At 31.7% G+C, this 17,971-nt stretch overlaps 1 protein-coding gene across 1 annotated transcript in view; it reads right to left on the bottom strand.

Annotated features, from left to right (window-relative positions):
• Positions 1–13,056, bottom strand: part of LOC142237953 (cysteine dioxygenase type 1) — a 31,548-nt gene extending 18,492 nt beyond the window's left edge. The window contains exon 1 of the mRNA XM_075309430.1: positions 12,466–13,056. Within this exon, the coding sequence (XP_075165545.1) occupies positions 12,466–12,468 (3 nt within the window). The 5' untranslated portion in view covers positions 12,469–13,056. The remainder of the gene's footprint in view (positions 1–12,465) is intronic.
• Between the last annotated feature and the right edge of the window lie 4,915 nt (positions 13,057–17,971).

Here is a 17,971-nt window from a genome sequence, read left to right as displayed (position 1 = left end):
TAGAAATAAAATTTTGAAAAAATTTTCTATAGAAATAAAATTTTGACAAAATTTTCTATAGAAATAAAATCGTGACAAAATTTTGTATAGTAATAAAATTTTGACAAAATTTTCTATAGAAATAAAATTTTGACAAAATTTTCTATAGAAATAAAATCGTTACAAAATTTTGTATAGTAATAAAATTTTGACAAAATTTTCTATAGTAATAAAATTTTGACAAAATTTTCTATAGTAATAAAATTTTTACAAAATTTTCTATAGTAATAAAATTTTGACAAAATTTTCTATAGAAATAAATTTTTGGTAGATTATTTTTGGGTATAGGATATATATAACTATAAACCGATATGGACCAATTTTGGCATGGTTCTTAGCAGACATATACTAGCGCAATGTACCAAATTTCACCACGTACCAAATTTCAAACGGATCGGATGAATTTTGCTCCTCCAAGAGGTTAAATCTGGAGATCGGTTTAAATGGGGGTTATATATAACTAAGACCGGTATGGGCCAAGTTTTGCATGGCTGTTAGAGAATATATACTAACACCATGTACCAAATTTTAACTGGATCGGATAAATTTTGCTCCCCCAAGAGGCTCCGCAAGCCAAATCTGAACCGATATGGACCAATTTTTGAGTGATTTGTACCAAATTTTAACAGGATCAGATGAAATTTGCTTATCCAAATTTAAACCTGATCGGATGAAATTTGCTCCTCCTCTTCCTTTTATATGGGGGCTATACGTAAAAGTGATTCGATATGACCCATTTGCAATACCACCCGACCTACATTAATAACAACTACTTGTGCCAAGTTTCAAGGCGATAGCTTGTATCGTTGGGAAGTAACCGCGATTTTAACAGACGGACGGACATGCTAGATCGACTCAGAATATTACCATGACCCAAAATATATATACTTGGGCTCTTAGACCAATATTCCGTTCATACCGTTTGTAACACATCCCATGGTGGAGGGTATAAAAAGATGTTGGATCAGTTTATGACTTTTTGCGTTTACCGAATTCAGAAACCAGAACAAAGGGAATAACACCCTAGACTAGAGGGTATACTAAGAATCACAACGGAATGACCCATCCTATGGTGGAGGGTATAAAAAAGAAACATTAAAATGCACCCATGAAAAATATTTATATATTGCACTAGCAAAGTCTTAGGGAAATAAGAAACGTCATTCAATTTTAAGAGATCAATTGTTATATTGTTTCAGAACTAGTTTTATTGAATTTCCTAATTTCGTTTAAATCTTCAGTCTTCTTTAGTTTGGTCTATAATTTAACCATAGTCTACAATTTAACTTATAAACAAACAACGCTTGAAAATGATTGCATTTTATTATCAAATGGGGGGCTCTATTAAGAAAGTTCGAAATCGGATAATTTTGTTCAGCGACTAAATTCAGTTTTGGCTCAATCAGTATACAAAAACAGCAAACTCCACCAGTTCATCGAGAAAAAGTGACATTTTGGTGAAGTTTATGGGCTGGTGGCATCATTATTCGACCGTTCTTCTTTAAAGATTATGGGAATCGTACCGTAATTGTGAATGGTGAGCGCTACCGTTAAAGATGATGGGAATCGTACCGTAACTGTGAATGGAGAGCGCTACCGTAAGATGATATCCAACTTATGACCAAAATACAAGAGCTTGACTTGCATGCAATGTGGTTTCAACAAGACGTTGCCACACAGCACGCGTAACAATAATGTTATTGAGAGGCGAATTGGGTGAACATTTTATTTCATGTTCGGGACCGGTCAATTGAACGCATAGATCGTGCAATTTAACGCTTTTTGAACTTTGCACACATGGAAAATATTTATAGATTACACTAGCAGAGTCCAAGGAAAATTAGAAACTTTATTCTGATTTAAGATATCAATTGCTATATTATTTCAGAACTATTTTTATTGAATTTCCTAGTTTAGTTCAAGTTGTGGGTTTTGTTTCACTGTGAAACATCTTCAGTTTGGTCTATTATTTAGCAATGAATCGTCTTACAAACAAACAATGCTTCGAAATTATTGAATTTTATTATCAAATTGAGAGCTCTTTTAAGAAAGTTCGCAATCGAAAAAATTGTGTTCAGCAACGAAGCGCATTTTTGGCTTAATGGGTATGTAAAAAGGCAGAATTGAAGATTTTTGAGTGAAGATCAGATAGAAGCATTGTAAAAGCTACCAATACATCCAGAAAATGTCACAGTTTTTGAGGGCTGATCTATGGGCTGATCTAGCGATGTCTTCTTATCCGTCTGTTGAAATCACGCTAACTTTCGTAAGAAACAAGCTATCGGCTTAAATCTTGCCACAAGTATTGGTTATATATGTAGTTCGGTTGTTATTGCAAGTGGAATATATTGGACCACTATTTGATATAGCTTCCATATAAACCAATCCCCGGATTTGGCCTCCGAAGCATTGGCCTCCGAAGCATTAGCCTCCGAAGGAACAAATTTAATCCGATCTAAAATTCGCTACGTGATGTCCGTATACGATTTTTAAAAAGGGTCCATATCTTTTGCAAAAACGGTTCATATTGGTTCATAATTCTATATAGTCTCAATACAAACTGACCCCCAAGATTTTCTTGGGATCGGTTTCTGGAGCCCCATGGAGGAACAAATTTCATCTGGTACGGTTGAGTTTGGCCTTCTAACTACCATGCGAAAATTGACTCGTATTTATTTAGTGACTCCTCTTATATAATTCTACGAGTAATAGACTCATTAGGCTATTCTGAATTTGTGGTTACAGAATGGATGGTGAGTCATTTCCACACTAATTGCTATATTCATTAGATAATAGTAATTATAGAAATAAAATGCAATGCACCAAGAAATCTTCAAATTATCTAATTTGCTTTCATATTTCAAAATTCAAAGATTTATTATAGTTTAAATATATGTAATTATCTAGCCTAATGTCTACTAATATTATCTAGCGTAATATCTAATTTCACAATTTTTGAAAAAAGCTGTACACATTTGAAATTTTAATTTTTCGTATATACGGACACAATTTGCAGAAAATCTTATGCACACATAACACATATACCCACTATATATTTAAAGAATTCAAGTGAAATTAGACTCCCTATATATTACATCATTAGCAATTACTATGTTGATTCAGAAAAAGTTTTATTAACCTTCCAATATTTTTAAATACCTATAAAAGTTATACCAAAAATTCATACATGAAAGATTTACGATACGATTAAAGCCTATGAAAGATTAAGGTAATTTACAAAAAATCAAAATAATTTACAAAATTTTATAATTGAATAATTAATGATTATATATAACATTAACATTGAATCCCAGCAAAAAAAATGGAAGTTGTTCCACAAACATTTCTTTTAAAGCCCATCCCAGAATCCCCCATCGATTTTTTTTTCAACTTCCGATGCAATCCCTTTGGACAAGTCCACAAACACTTCTTCTAAAGCACATCTTGGGATCCCCCAATGATTTTTTTCTACTTCCGATGCAGTCCTTGTGGACAAGTATTAGAAAGAAAGCAATCAGGCTATTTTAAGTGCAAATTTTGTACAATTAAATTTTACAAAAAAATAGAAAAATAATAAAAAAACTAAAAAAATAGAAAGTAATAAAAAAAAGTAAAAAAAATATTAAAAAAAAATTTTCATCCCCGCTGGGATTTGAACCTGTGCCGTTTGACTTTTTCGCTTCCATGGAAGTTCTTTTGAGAAGGTTTTGCAAATTACGAGAATTTTTTGTTAACTTTTAATGGGAAAAAATATATTTATACGAAAATATATGCCGAAAATAAAAAACGATGCATGACATAAAAAAATATTCGATAAAAAAATTTCCGGTGGTGAGATTTGAACCTGCGTTTCTTATTTTTTCGTTCATACTAATAAAGAACATCTCGAGAAGCAATTAGAATGTTATTCCTTGGTGTCGTATTACGATCATATCACAAACATTTGAATTGACCTTTCGACGCTTTATGTTCAATGGCGTTTGTGGCTGAGTGTGCTAAGGCGTTCTGTTATGGTGCCAGCAAACCCAGGTTCAACCCCTAGTCGGAGCGAACAAATTTCTCAAATTGTAAAAATTAGATAATAGGAAAATAAATAATTGTGTAATAAAACATATGGATGAAAAAAAGTGAAATTGGTTGAAAAAAAAATTTCGCTTTTTAAATTTTCAGGGCACAACTTCAAAGGATCCAAAAAGGGAGTACTTCCGTTCTATGACAAGCCCATGTAAAATTCATTGGAGATGATCCAAGTTTGCACTACATCCGGATCACAGATTGGGGACCCAAACTACTTTTTTGGAAGCTCTTTTTTTGCTGGGATGTTTAACTCAATGATTTCTATAACCGAGTCCGAATGGCGTATCAGAAATGTTACTAACCACCACTGAAAAACTTTCTTGTGTTCGACGAAACGGGTATTTAACCCATGGAATTCGGTTTAACTAAATAACCCTTCCATCTCTGGCTATGTGTTTGTTCCTGGCAAGAATTAGGTAGCTGTTTTAAATTTTTTGAAATTTAATTTTATAAAGAATTTTAAATTTTAAATTTTAAATTTGTTAACTTCTACTTCAAGTCGAGTCTGAATTCAGAAATTTAAGTTGTTAAAAGACTCATATAGCAGAAAAATATAATAAATTCAATTTTGTTTCCTAGTATCAAGTACGCAAAATTCAAAAGAGAGTTGTGTCCTAATGTTATCCTTGCTTCAATTCTACGCTTCTTTGATTTGGAATCAATACCAAACTAAAAACAAAATTTTTGGAACAGCGCAAGCTTTTGTACGGTGTAGATTTAATATTATCCCAAATCAGTTCGGTTTAAATATAGCTATCTTATATAATTAACGCCTGCCTGTCACTAATATTGCCATATTATTTCCACACCCAGAGAAGGAATATGATCACCTCAAACATGTTTTAAGAGCAAAATGTTATTTTTGGGTGGTAACCATGTAACAAGGTTTTCGTAACCATATTATTTTCTCGGAAATCATGTATCTGATTTCGGCAAGCTGGTTTGACGAGAAAATAACATTTTAGTGACAAACATGTTACATGGTCACTATAAAAAAATAACATTTTGCTCTTGAAACGTGTTTGATGTGATCATATTCCTTCTCTGCGTGCAATTATTTACATTTATTACTGATCTTTAAAAACTCACAATATACCAATTAAAAAGTCTCTGCTTGATCAAATGAATTCTATTTTTTAGACATTTTATATTATAATAATAAACATTAAAAAAATATTTGTTTTCTTAATTTTTCTATGCTCCTGCTTTCAATATTATTTGTGTAGTGTGAAAATAAATGAACAGAAAAACGATTCTCAATTTGGTAAGGTCAAGGCATGCATCTATATGACCTCGTTTAGTAATCAGTTTTCAATTTGGTAATCCTCAAACTATGCCAGTAGAATAATAACATCATTCTCAATATTTGTTCTAAATCTCAAGTTTTGAATATTGATTGAGACAAGCAGACAAATTTTGAATATTAGGTTGTAACGAAAATTGGCTTTGAAACTCTATTTATTAGTAGATTCAGAGAAATCAATAAGAAGGACATCTTTTTGGAAATCTTTTTGATTTCTCTGAATTAAAAAAATGTTTACTTTAAGAGAGTATGCTTATAGTAACAAATTCTTAAATAAAATTAAAAAAAAAACAAAAAGTAGATCAAGTTTCTTATTCCTTCCATAACACATCGAGATATTCATTTTCTATCAAATTTATAATCTACTGTTATTTTGGTTCCATAAATATATAGTGCCTTACTGAAAACATATTGACCTGATATGAAAGATTATGTTTCCTAAATTTCAGGACATGCAATTTATACACTCTTACGAACAAATTTCTTTAAAATAATGGAATTTTAATTAAAAGAAAGTTTATAATATTTGGTTCATTTTTTTTTTCATTAAATTTTGGACACGATTTTGCGTACCTTCGGTAAAGTCGTATGTCTTTGAAGTACTATCTTCCTTAAAGTAAAGACACACATTTTCGATTTGCAGAAATCATCTTTACATTAACTAATATATGGAATATTTAGATTTAAGATAAAACCGCTTCAAATATAGGCCAAGACATATTTTGAGGATTTTTATTCCCACCACCATAGAATGGTGATGGGGGTATAATAAGTTTGTCATTCCATGTGTAACACATCGAACTATCGATTTCCGACTATATAAAGTATATATATTCTTGATCAGGGAGAAATTCTAAGACGAAATAAGCATGTCCGTCTGTCTGTCTGTTGTCTTTTGTTTGCATGCAGGTCTAGTTCGATGATGGACTATATCCGTCCAAGTTTTGATATGGTCCCCATATAAACTAACCTCCCGATTTGGGGGCTTGGGCTTATAAAAACTGTAGTTTTTATATAATTTGCCTGAAATTGGAAATCTAGAGGTATTTTAGGACCATCAAAAAGTGTACCGAAAATGGTGCCCCCCCCCCCCCCCCATATGAACCGATTTCCCGATTTTGCTTCTTGGGCGTCTAGAAAGTGTATTTTCTATCTGATTTGCCTGAAATTGGTAATCTAAAGGTATTCTAGGACCATAAAGAGATGTGCCGAAAATGGCGAGTATCGGTCCATGTTTTGATATAGCCCCCATATAGACCGATCTCCCGATTTTACACTGAAAAAACACTGAACCCACCAGGGAGAAAACTTTCGGTTAATTTTACAAAATTTTTAATATTTGTAGAAAATTTTAACTAAACAGTATTACAAACGTTGGCATCACGCCGATGTCATAAAAATAAGTAAATATTTTTCCACAAATTCAAGAAAATTTATTAGACATAACTAAGTTTTTTCACATGTTAAAGAAAATTTTGTAGTTTGAAGGAAAAAATTGGAGTTCAAAATTGCAAGAATGTCTTTAGTGACATACGAAGTTCATGATGGACGCATTTTTGGTAAAATTTACCAATTTAAAGAAATTCTGAACTATTTTGTGGAAGACACGAATTTAGTTAATCTTTATGCTTCATTTGAGTATATTTTTTCCTCGGTTTTAGTTAATTTAACTAACGTACACAAAAAATTATTAGAGTAAAGGAAACTTTCTCCAAACATAATAATTCCATGAACTAAAATAAAGTTAAATTGGCTTTAGTGCAATAGAGAGTTCACTTTTTTAGTGTACTTCTTGGGCTTCTGGAATCCGTAGTTTTTACGGAATTTGCCTGAAATTTGAAATCTATAGATACTCTAGGAGCCTAAAGATATGTGCCGAAAATGGTGAGTACCTGTCCATGTTTTGATATAGCCACCATATAGACCGATCTCCCGATTTTATTTCTTGGGCTTCTAGAATCCGTAGTTTTTACCGAATTTGCCTGAAATTGGAAATGTAGAGGTATTCTGGGAAAATAAAGAGATGTGCCGAAAATGGTGATTATCGGACCACGTTTCGATGTAGCCCCCATATAGACCGATATCCAGATTTACTTCTTGTCTTCTAGAATCCGTAGTTTTTATCTAATTTGCCTGAAATTGGAAATCTAAAGGTAATCTAGGACCATAAAGAGGTGTGCCGAATACATTGAGTATCGGTACAGTTTTTGATATAGCCCCCTTACAAACCGGCCCTCCGATTTGGGGTCTAGATTCTAGAACTACAATTAAATGTGCTGAATACTGTGTGTATACTTCCATGTTTTGGTATAGCCCCCATTACACCGAACTCCCGATTTAACTCCTAGGGTTTCTAGAAATTATAGTTTTTACCCGATTTGCCACAAATTGAAAATATACTGGCATTTTAGACCCATAACAAAGTGTATTTGATTTAGTTTTATCGGTCCATTTGGTAAAGCCTCCATATTGACCGATTTCACTTATTGAGGGTATAGAGGGCGCACTGACCACGAAAATTGCTTGAAACTGAATGCAAAATTTTCAGATTTTACTCCTCGTAGTCATTTAAATAATTGGGATGAAAATGCACAGATTTTAGATTTCAAATCAAGGCGTTATTTTATCATTTTCTTGCACTTACAAGAGATGTTTGTGATTCCTCTAAAACTCAAACAAAAAATGGTTCTTATAAATTCAGAATCTGATCTAGTCTTCATAGGTAAAATCTTTACATTTATCTGTGGGAAGCGTACTGGTTGAACTGATCTGCTCGGGAAAATATCTGTCATCAAACCCCCCTGAAATTTTCAAAGGAAACTATTATATTTGATTCATGGTGGTGGGTATTTAAGATTCGACAGACAGAGAATGACACTTTGATAAATGAGATTTGTATCCTAGTTTTAATTTCATTGATCCTAGATTTAAACCTAGAAATGTGCCCAAAAATGCCTTTATTTTAAAGAAACCGTATAATTGGCTCGTAATCAGTACCAAAATCCTTAATGGAAGGTCAAAATATTTGGATCCAAGTAAACTTGTTTGGAGTTTATGTGTAGATATGCTAAATATGATCTAGAAGTAAATCCTGCAAGGACCTTCACGCAGAAAAAGTACATTGTTAAATAGATGAACAAATTAGCTTATTTTTTTAGGAAAAAAATTGTTTTCATTTATTTTTAAAATTTATTAAGAAAATTCCCTAGTCCAATGAAATTTTACTTTTTCAAGTATGTCTCAAAATGTGTATAAATTAAAAGTAGTATAAATTTCACAATTTTTTCCTATAAAATACTTTCACTTGTTTTTCTGTATAGGTAGCATTGAAATTCCCTTTGGTGATTGTTCAAAAAAGTTTGTTATTTGGTAACAATATAATAAGTTAACAATGTTACTATAACTTATAAGATATTATGTCCTTGTACTGGAAATTCTATTGAATAAATAAATAAATATTAAAAGCTGCACTGGAAAAAAATATTGACCTAATATGAACGATTATGCAATTTAAACTTGAAAATATGCAATCTAAAAAAAAATAAGGACAAATTTCTTTAGAATAAAGACAATTTATTTATTATGAATATTATCATAATCATTACTTTGAATATTTTTTCATTAAATTTAGGGCACGAATTTGCAAAATTTGCAATTTTTCTTAAATCAACTTTTGGTTAAAAAAATAACGTTTAAAATAACTGAATCCTTCCATTAAAAACCAAACATCTTCCAATATATTTTAAGACTCATTTTGGGGATTTACGATTTTTGGTTTCATTTTTTTTATTTAAAAACATATTTTTTACTTTTGACTTTTATTTGTACGAAAATTGCTTTGTTAATATATCGGAAAAAATATAGTAAAAATTCGATAAATGAGTTCTGTATTGTTTTTTATTTTAATTTTATACAGCCTAGATTTAAGGCTACACTTGAAACAAAGTGAAGGAAAATGTAGGTTAGGTTAGGTTAGGTGGCAACCCGATGTATCAGTCTCACTTAGACTATTCAGTCCATTGTGACACATTGGTGAAGTTCTCTCTTATCACTGAGTGCTGCCTGATTCCATGTTAAGCTCAATGACAAGGGACCTCCTTTTTCATAGCCGAGTCCGAACGGCGGTCCACATAGCAGTGAAACCACTTAGAGAAGCTTTTAAACCCTCAGAAATGTCACCCGCATTACTGAGGTGGGATAATCCACCGCTGAAAAACTTTTTTTGGTGTTCGGTCGAAGCAGGAAAATGTAGGTTAATTTTAGAAAATTTTAACAAATTTTTTTACAAATGAAATTTTATTATTATTATTATTTTATTATATTTTTGCCCTTTACACTCAAAAAAAATATTTGAATCCAAAGATTTTGACATTTAAGGATTTTGGAAATTTGAAATTTTTTCCGACCTATATGGCTTTAAATCTAGGATCTATAAAATTAAAATTAGGATACAGATCTCATTTATCGAATTTTCATTCTATTTTTTTCCGGGATATTAATAAATCTACTCACGTACAAACAAATGCCAGTTTAAAAATCCAAATTATGACGGATACTTCGAAGTTAAAAATATTTTCTTAATTCCAAAAAATATTTAAACCAAAGATGCGAAATCCTCAAAATAGGTCTTAGCCTATATTTGAAGCGTTTTTATCTTAAATCTAAAGATTCAATATTTCAGTTAATTTAAGGACGATTTCTTTAAATCAAAAATGTATTTCATTACTTTAAGGAAAATTTGCCCTAGTTTAAAGACATGCAACTTTAACGAAGGGATGCAAATTTTAAAAATGTGTGCCCTAAATTTAATGAAAAAAATTTTTGAAGCAAATATTATAAACTTTCTTTTAATTAAAATTTCATTATTTTAAAGAAATTTGTCCTTAATAGTGTGTAAATTGCGCATCCTAAAATTGAGGTTAGGTTAGGTTAGGTGGCAGCTCGATGTATCAGACTCACTTAGACTATTCAATCCATTCGGATACCACATTGGTGAACTTCTCTCTTATCACTGAGTGCTGCCCGATTCCATGTTAAGCTCAATGACAAGGGACCTCCTTTTTATAGCCGAGTCCGAACGGCGTTCCACATTGCAGTGAAACCACTTAGAGAAGCTTTGAAACCCTCAGAAATATCACCAGCATTACTGAGGTGGGATAATCCACCGCTGCAAAACTTTTTGGTGTTCGGTCGTAGCAGGAATCGAACCCACGACCTTGTGTATGCAAGAGGGGCATGCTAAGCATTGCACCACGGTGGCTCCCAAAAAATTGAGGTTGCGTAATCTTTACTATCAAGTAAGACCCACCTTCCTCTCGGAATCAATACCAAAATCTTCAAAATCTTTGGATTTTACCTTTGTGATATTGACAAATGAAAGCAATAGTGGTCTTGCATTCTAGTAAAATGACAATAGCGAACAAGTTTGGGCCTAAATAAAGAATCAAAATTCGACTAGTCAATCTTCGCAAACAACTCAAGTGCCCTAGCCAATTTGTTCGAATAGGACGAAAAATGAATTACTCGAATTTAAAACTTACAAAAAGTCCATTTCAATTTTCTTTTAAAATATTGCATTATTTGTAGGCCTATTGCAAGCCCTCATATTTAAAAAAAAATCGAAAAAATAAAAATTAAAATATTTAATTAAAAAATTAGAAAAAAATCAAAATATTTACACTCAAAAAAAGGAAACCCTATATGACACTAAAGCCTATTTTATTCCACTTTAGTTCATACACTGAAAAAAAAACATACTCGGTTCCAAAGATTTTGTCTTTACTTTAAAAAATTTGGTGTTGATTCCGGGCCAAAGAAGCGGAGAATACAAGTAAGGATACTTTTAAGACACAATTCTCTTTTAAATTTAGGTTTTGTGTACTTGCTTCTAGGAAGCAAATTTTAATTTTTCGCTTTCTCAGCTTTTTTTCTTCATATGCTATCAAAGTCCTTTAAAAACGAGTTAACGGCAACTTTATTTTCCAAATTGGGACTCGACTTCCAGTAGAAATTATGCTATGTTTCAAGTAAAAAACTTCTTTAAAATAAAGTTTTGAAAAACATGTCCTATATTTGAACGATTTTTTGCTTTGTAGTCAAGATGCAAAAAGACAACAAATTTAAAGACAATTTCATTAAATTTAAAGATTTTTTCTGAATTATTAAAGTCAAGTTGACCTTAGCCTATAAATTTTTTCTTTCATGTTAAGATACCCATTTTTAAGTCAAATCACTTAATTATAAGGACAATATGACTTCATTAAAAAGTTTATCGACTTTTGGATAAGGAAAATAACTTTATTTTAGAGAAATGCGTCTTCTATGCTAAGCAAAATTTATATTCGTATTTTAAAGACATGAAATCTTTGACCTCACGACAATATTTTTTTCAGTGTAGAGTTATTATGTTTTGAAAAAGTTTCATTGACTTTCAATTTCTTGGGCGTACGTTTGTTAAATAAACTAAAAAGGGGTAAAATTATACATAAGTATAAAAATTTCCTAAATTGGGTCTCCAACCAAATAGTTCAAAATTTCTTAAAATTTGTAAATTTTACCAATATTGCGCCCATATTGAAAACCGTATGGCACTAAAGACATTTTTGCAATTTTGAACTCCAATTTTTTCTTTCAAACTACGAAAATCTCTTTAACAAGTGAAACAATTTTATTATGTCTAAAAAACTTTTTTTTTAATTTATCGAAAATAATAAATATTTTATTATTTTTGTGAAATCGGCGTGTCATTTGTGTTTGTACTATACTAAAATTTTCTAAAACTTTTTTGGTGAGTTCACTGTTTTTTTTTTCTGTAAAATTAAAAATACAGCCGTTAATCTACCAACATTTAAAATATCATCACTCAGATTACTATCCCTACTCCTACGTCACTACATCAATTTTCCCAAATTTACAAAATTCTCGTATAATTCCCTGTTAATAATAACCCAATATATACAGAGGAATATAATTACTTGTATATGGTAGAAAACAATATGTCTTATGGTAAAAACAAATTACAAAAAAATGATAATTGAGACACTTACCATTTTAATGATTGAGGTTTTCCTGGTTTTTCTTATCAAAGATTTGGTTTTACGATTTATTTCCTTCACCTCCAACGAAAGTAAATGTTAAAATGTTGATTACTATGTTTGTTGTTATTTTTGGTTTTTATTCAAATTTAGCTATGTGGTCCTCAATGTAAGTAAATATCTTCAATTTTGATGGTTTATGATGGTTTATGATGGTTTATGATGGTTAAGTGGTGATTAAACGGTAGCCTTAAGCCGTAAAACAATAATCATCGAGCACTGCTTGACGATGTTAATAGGTGGGCCGGCAATGCTAATTTTTGTTGACAGTTTTTGTTTTGTTATGGATTCAAAGAGGTCGATCGCTGCTTGTTGGCTGCTTAACTGACTGAATAGTTTGTTTGGTATGGTAAAGCAGCAATTTAGTTTGTTGTTGTTTTTTTAATTCAAAATATTTTCTTTTATAATTTTATGTGACTGGAGTTTTATGATGTTTTGGTTGCGATGGTTTGATGTTGCTGTCTCTTGTGTATTTTATTTTCTTTTTTACTTCTGTGTTGTGCTCCTCTTGAGGTCTTTCACCAATTTAGTGGAATTTGTGAAATGCGCTTCACTTTTTGTCTCATTATGCGATTTGGAGTCATTTCTTTTCACTCAAACTTTTGGCCAGATCTCAATCGATCGTTTTGAGTGTTTTTGTTTTGTGTGTTTTCAACTTGGTAGCTTGCTTACAATCACTCACAAGAGTATGACTGGCTGGCTGGCTGCTTGGCTGTATCATCTAACAATTAACTAACGTTAAGCGCGCCTGGATTGGCAACAGCCATTCCGTCTCTCGTTCAGCTATCTACCTACCTGTAAAAAAAAGAAAACACGGTAAACCATCAATAATCATCACAGGGCATAACAATATTTGTATAGGGATGACCATATCGATATTGACGAATGAAACTTAGGCAAATCTGGAAAGACAGGAATATTAAGACACAAAACGTTGGTAAAATAATCTTCGTATTTCATTTAATTCTTCCAATTTTTGAAAAAAAAAAAATACTTTGAAAAAAATTATTTTAACATAGACATAAACTTTACACTATAATAGAGGAAATTTTCTTTAAACTAAATCATTAATAAACTTTTCTTTCATAAAAACTAGGAAGATTTAAAGGAAGAATAGCCTCATATTAAGGATGTTGCATGTTTATTTAATTTTTTTTTTTTTTTTGGTATGAAGAAAACTACTTTTAATTAGAGGGTTAAGTAATATGGGTACTAATAAAAAAACTGAAAAACGATCAAACCTACACCCTCAAAAAAAATCGCCTCTCTAACATATGTTCCAAACATATTTTGCAGGAAGCACATATATTATTGGATACTGCCGAAACATTAATATGTTTGTTATATGAGAAAATATTATATGTTAGGAAGCATTTTGAGCCCAAAAATATTATATGCTTGGAAGAATTTTCCCCAAAGAAGATTGTGTTCATTCCCTAACCTAATTTTCACTTCCACGAAATTTTTTAGTTCTTGGCACCTTTTTCTGTAATACAAATAATGTTGAAGAAATTATTCAATTTTATAATTTTTTTAAATTTTACCTTTCGCCTGGACGGAGAATCGAACCGAGGACCATACAGTTTGTAAGCCAACACACTACCACTGAGCTACGTAGCTGTTATAGTCACCAGAAGGCAATTATCGTTATAAGTTACATTTATATAGCATAGTTTGCAGCGCCCACGAGCCCATGCAAACATAACATTATTTAACAGAAACATACATGTGTTGGCAACGTGGAGCAGTGGTTAGCATGTCTGCCGTATATGCAAAGGGTCGTGGGTTCAATCCCTGCTCTTACCAAACACCAATTGTTTTTTTTTTTTTAATTTACACATTTATATTTATACTATATTAAATTTTTATAATGAAACTTCGAAATGTGGGTTATTAAAGATTTACAGTCAGAAACAGTGTTTAATATAAACGAAATGGACTGAGCTTTTGGATAAAATATTATTTTTTTATTGCAAAAATAACAATTTTGTAATAAAAAACTGGTTTTGGTATAAAAGTTTGATATTTTGGAAGGAATTCAAAAACTCTAACAAAGGAAGAACGTGGGGTCGAGTATAAACATACATAAATAATTTTATAATATACACAAATTAAATAATATTTAGACTTAAATTAAATAATATTTAGACTTAAGCGTATAAAATTGTTGGCCTTATCATAAAGCAGTTTCCGAAACAACATATAAGCGGTTTCACAGAAATTGCTCTCTTTCGATTCTCTCGCTGTGTTAATTTGATATCTTTCGTCAACCCTCCCGGTTTTTATCTCTATTTCTTTCTCTATACTCTCTCTCTCTCTCTCTGTCGCTCTCTGAATAAAATATCACAACATATATATGTTTACTCGAAATTTGTAAATTTATATATGTTTACATTCACACATATAATTTTTATGAAACATGTATGCCCCAAACATAATATATTCTAACATATTAACATATGTGTTCCAAACATTTAGTGTTAGTTTGAGAACATTACATGTTTGCACTTAAATATATTGTGTTTAAAAATTGTGCCCGAAACACATTTTGTTTATATCGAAACATATGAAAAACATATTTTTCTAACAGTGTAATAATTTCATAAATACATTGCAACTTCTTGTTAATGTAATGACTATTAAATAACGAAACGTGTCATGAATTAATGAATGTTTTCATTGTGTCAATGAAAAACAAGTAAGGAAAGTCTAAAGTCGGGCGGGGCCGACTATATTATACCCTGCACCACTTTGTAGATCTAAATTTTCGATACCGTATCGCATCCGTCAAATGTGTTGGGGGCTATATATAAAGGTTTGTCCCAAATACATACATTTAAATATCACTCGATCTGGACAGAATTTGATAGACTTCTACAAAATCTATAGACTCAAAATTTAAGTCGGCTAATGCACTAGGGTGGAACACAATGTTAGTAAAAAATATGGGAAAAATTTAAATCTGAAGCAATTTTAAGGAAACTTCGCAAAAGTTTATTTATGATTTATCGCTCGATATATATGTATTAGAAGTTTAGGAAAATTAGAGTCATTTTTACAACTTTTCGACTAAGCAGTGGCGATTTTACAAGGAAAATGTTGGTATTTTGACCATTTTTGTCGAAATCAGAAAAACATATATATGGGAGCTATATCTAACTCTGAACCGATTTCAACCAAATTTGGCACGCATAGCTAAAATGCTAATTCTACTCCCTGTGCAAAATTTCAACTAAATCGGAGCAAAAAATTGGCCTCTGTGGTCATATGAGTGTAAATCGGGCGAACGATATATATGGGAGCTATATCTAAATCTGAAGAGATTTCAATAAAATTTGGCACACTTGACGACACTACTAATTGTACTCCTAGTGCAAAATTTCAACAAAATTGGGGTAAAACTCTGGCTTCTGGGACCGTATTAGTCCATATCGGGCGAAAGCTGTATATGGGAGATATATCTAAATCTGAACCGATTTCAATAAAATTTTGCACACTTGACTATAGTACTAATTGTTCTTCTTGTGCAAAATTTTAAGCAAATTAGGGTAAAACTCTGGCTTCTGGGGCCTTATAAGTCCATATCGGGCGAAATATATATGGGAGCTATATCTAAATTTGAACCGATTTCTTCCAATAGGGTTCTATTCTGAGCCAAAACACATACTTGTGCCAAATTTGAAGTCGATTGGACTAAAACTGCGACCTAAACTTTGATTACAAAAATGTGTTCACGGACAGACGGACATCGCTATATCGACTCAAGAGCCCACCCTAAGCATTTTTGCCAAAGACACCATGTGTCTAACTCGTCTCCTTCTGGGTGTTGCAAACATATGCACTAACTTATAATACCCCGTTCCACAGTGTGGCGCAGGGTATAAAAATTATACCCTCCACCACAGGATTGGGGGTATATTAACTTTTTCATTCCGTTTCTAACACATCGAAATATTGCTCCAAGACCTCATTGCTCCAAGTATATATATTTTGGGTCGTGGTGAAATTCAGAGTCGATCTAAGCATGTCCGTTCACGCTAACATCCCAACGAAACAAGCTATCGACTTGAAACTTGGCATAAGTAGTTGTAGTTGTCAGATGGTATTGTAAATGGGCCATATTCGACCACTTTTACGTATAGCCCCCATATAAAGCGACCCCCCCCCCAGATTTGTCTTGCGGAGCCCCCATATAAGCCGGTCCTCATATTTGACCTCCGGATAGGGTTTCCATATGGATAATTTTCAAAAGAGAACTTTCGCTTTAAAAAAAAGAGAACATTTTAACTAAAAAAGAGTTTACAATAAAAAATTCTTTATTAAATAATTAATAATTTTATTGATGTTAAAATTAAAATAATAATAGTTTCTAATGATAGAAGCAACGAAATAAATATATAATAAAACAATAAAAAACAAAAAGAATCACATTTTCTTAAAAAATAAACAAAATCAATTGACGACGACAACGTATTGGCGTATTTACGTCGTACGTTCAATTACATATATTTCTAATTTTTACGCCGTACGTCCAAACGTCGCAATTGTGTTCCGGCCTTTAATTTGTCAACAGATTTAACCCAGTAAACAATTAGTGGCGAACAACTGTGGCGAATTCCTATTAAATAAATAAAATTCCATCAATCTAGAGTACATAAAGGGCACATAAAAATAAGGCACTAAAAAAGGAGAGTGAACAAAAAGATATGAACTCAAAAAGAGAACATGTTCTCTTTAAAAGAGATGTAATGGACAGCCTCCGGAGCCTTTTGGAGAAGCAAAATTTATCGGATCCGGTTGAAATTTCGTACGTGGTTTTAGTTTATGGTCTTTAACAACTATGCCTAAATAGGTCCATATAGGTCCATAATTATATATAGCCCCCATATAAACCTATCCCCAGATTTGGTTTTAGAGCCTCTTGGAGGAGCAAATTTCATCCGATTATGTTGAAATGTTTTAGATTGTGCTAGTACGATATATGGCCGCTAACAACATTGCCTAACTAGGTCCATATCGGTCTATATTTATATATATATATATCCCTCAGATAAACCGATCCACAATCACACAAAAATTGGTCCATATCGGTTCATAATGGTATATAGAGCCCATATAAATCGACGTGCATATTTCAATTCTGGCTCACTAATTACCGCGCAAGAGTTCATATCGGTTCGTAATTATTTGTGGACTTCCCTATATACAACATTTTTTTGCTGGGAATATTAATGAATGTTTTCATTGTGTCAATGAAACATTTTCGTTATATCAATGCAAACAATGCATTGGCTTAATTTTTCTGTATATTTTAACATATATATGTTTTTTTACACACTGAAAAATATTTACCTAATATGAAGGATTGTGCAACTTAAATTGTAGTTTACGCAATATTAAAGACAAATTTCTTTAAAGTAACAGAATTTTAATTAAAAGAACAAAGTTCATGGACTTT

This window comes from Haematobia irritans, chromosome 5 (genome assembly GCF_050003625.1).
Source record: "Haematobia irritans isolate KBUSLIRL chromosome 5, ASM5000362v1, whole genome shotgun sequence".
Taxonomy (NCBI): domain Eukaryota; kingdom Metazoa; phylum Arthropoda; class Insecta; order Diptera; family Muscidae; genus Haematobia; species Haematobia irritans.
Note: the sequence above shows the minus strand (reverse complement) of the source record. Positions and strands in the feature narration are given on the sequence as shown.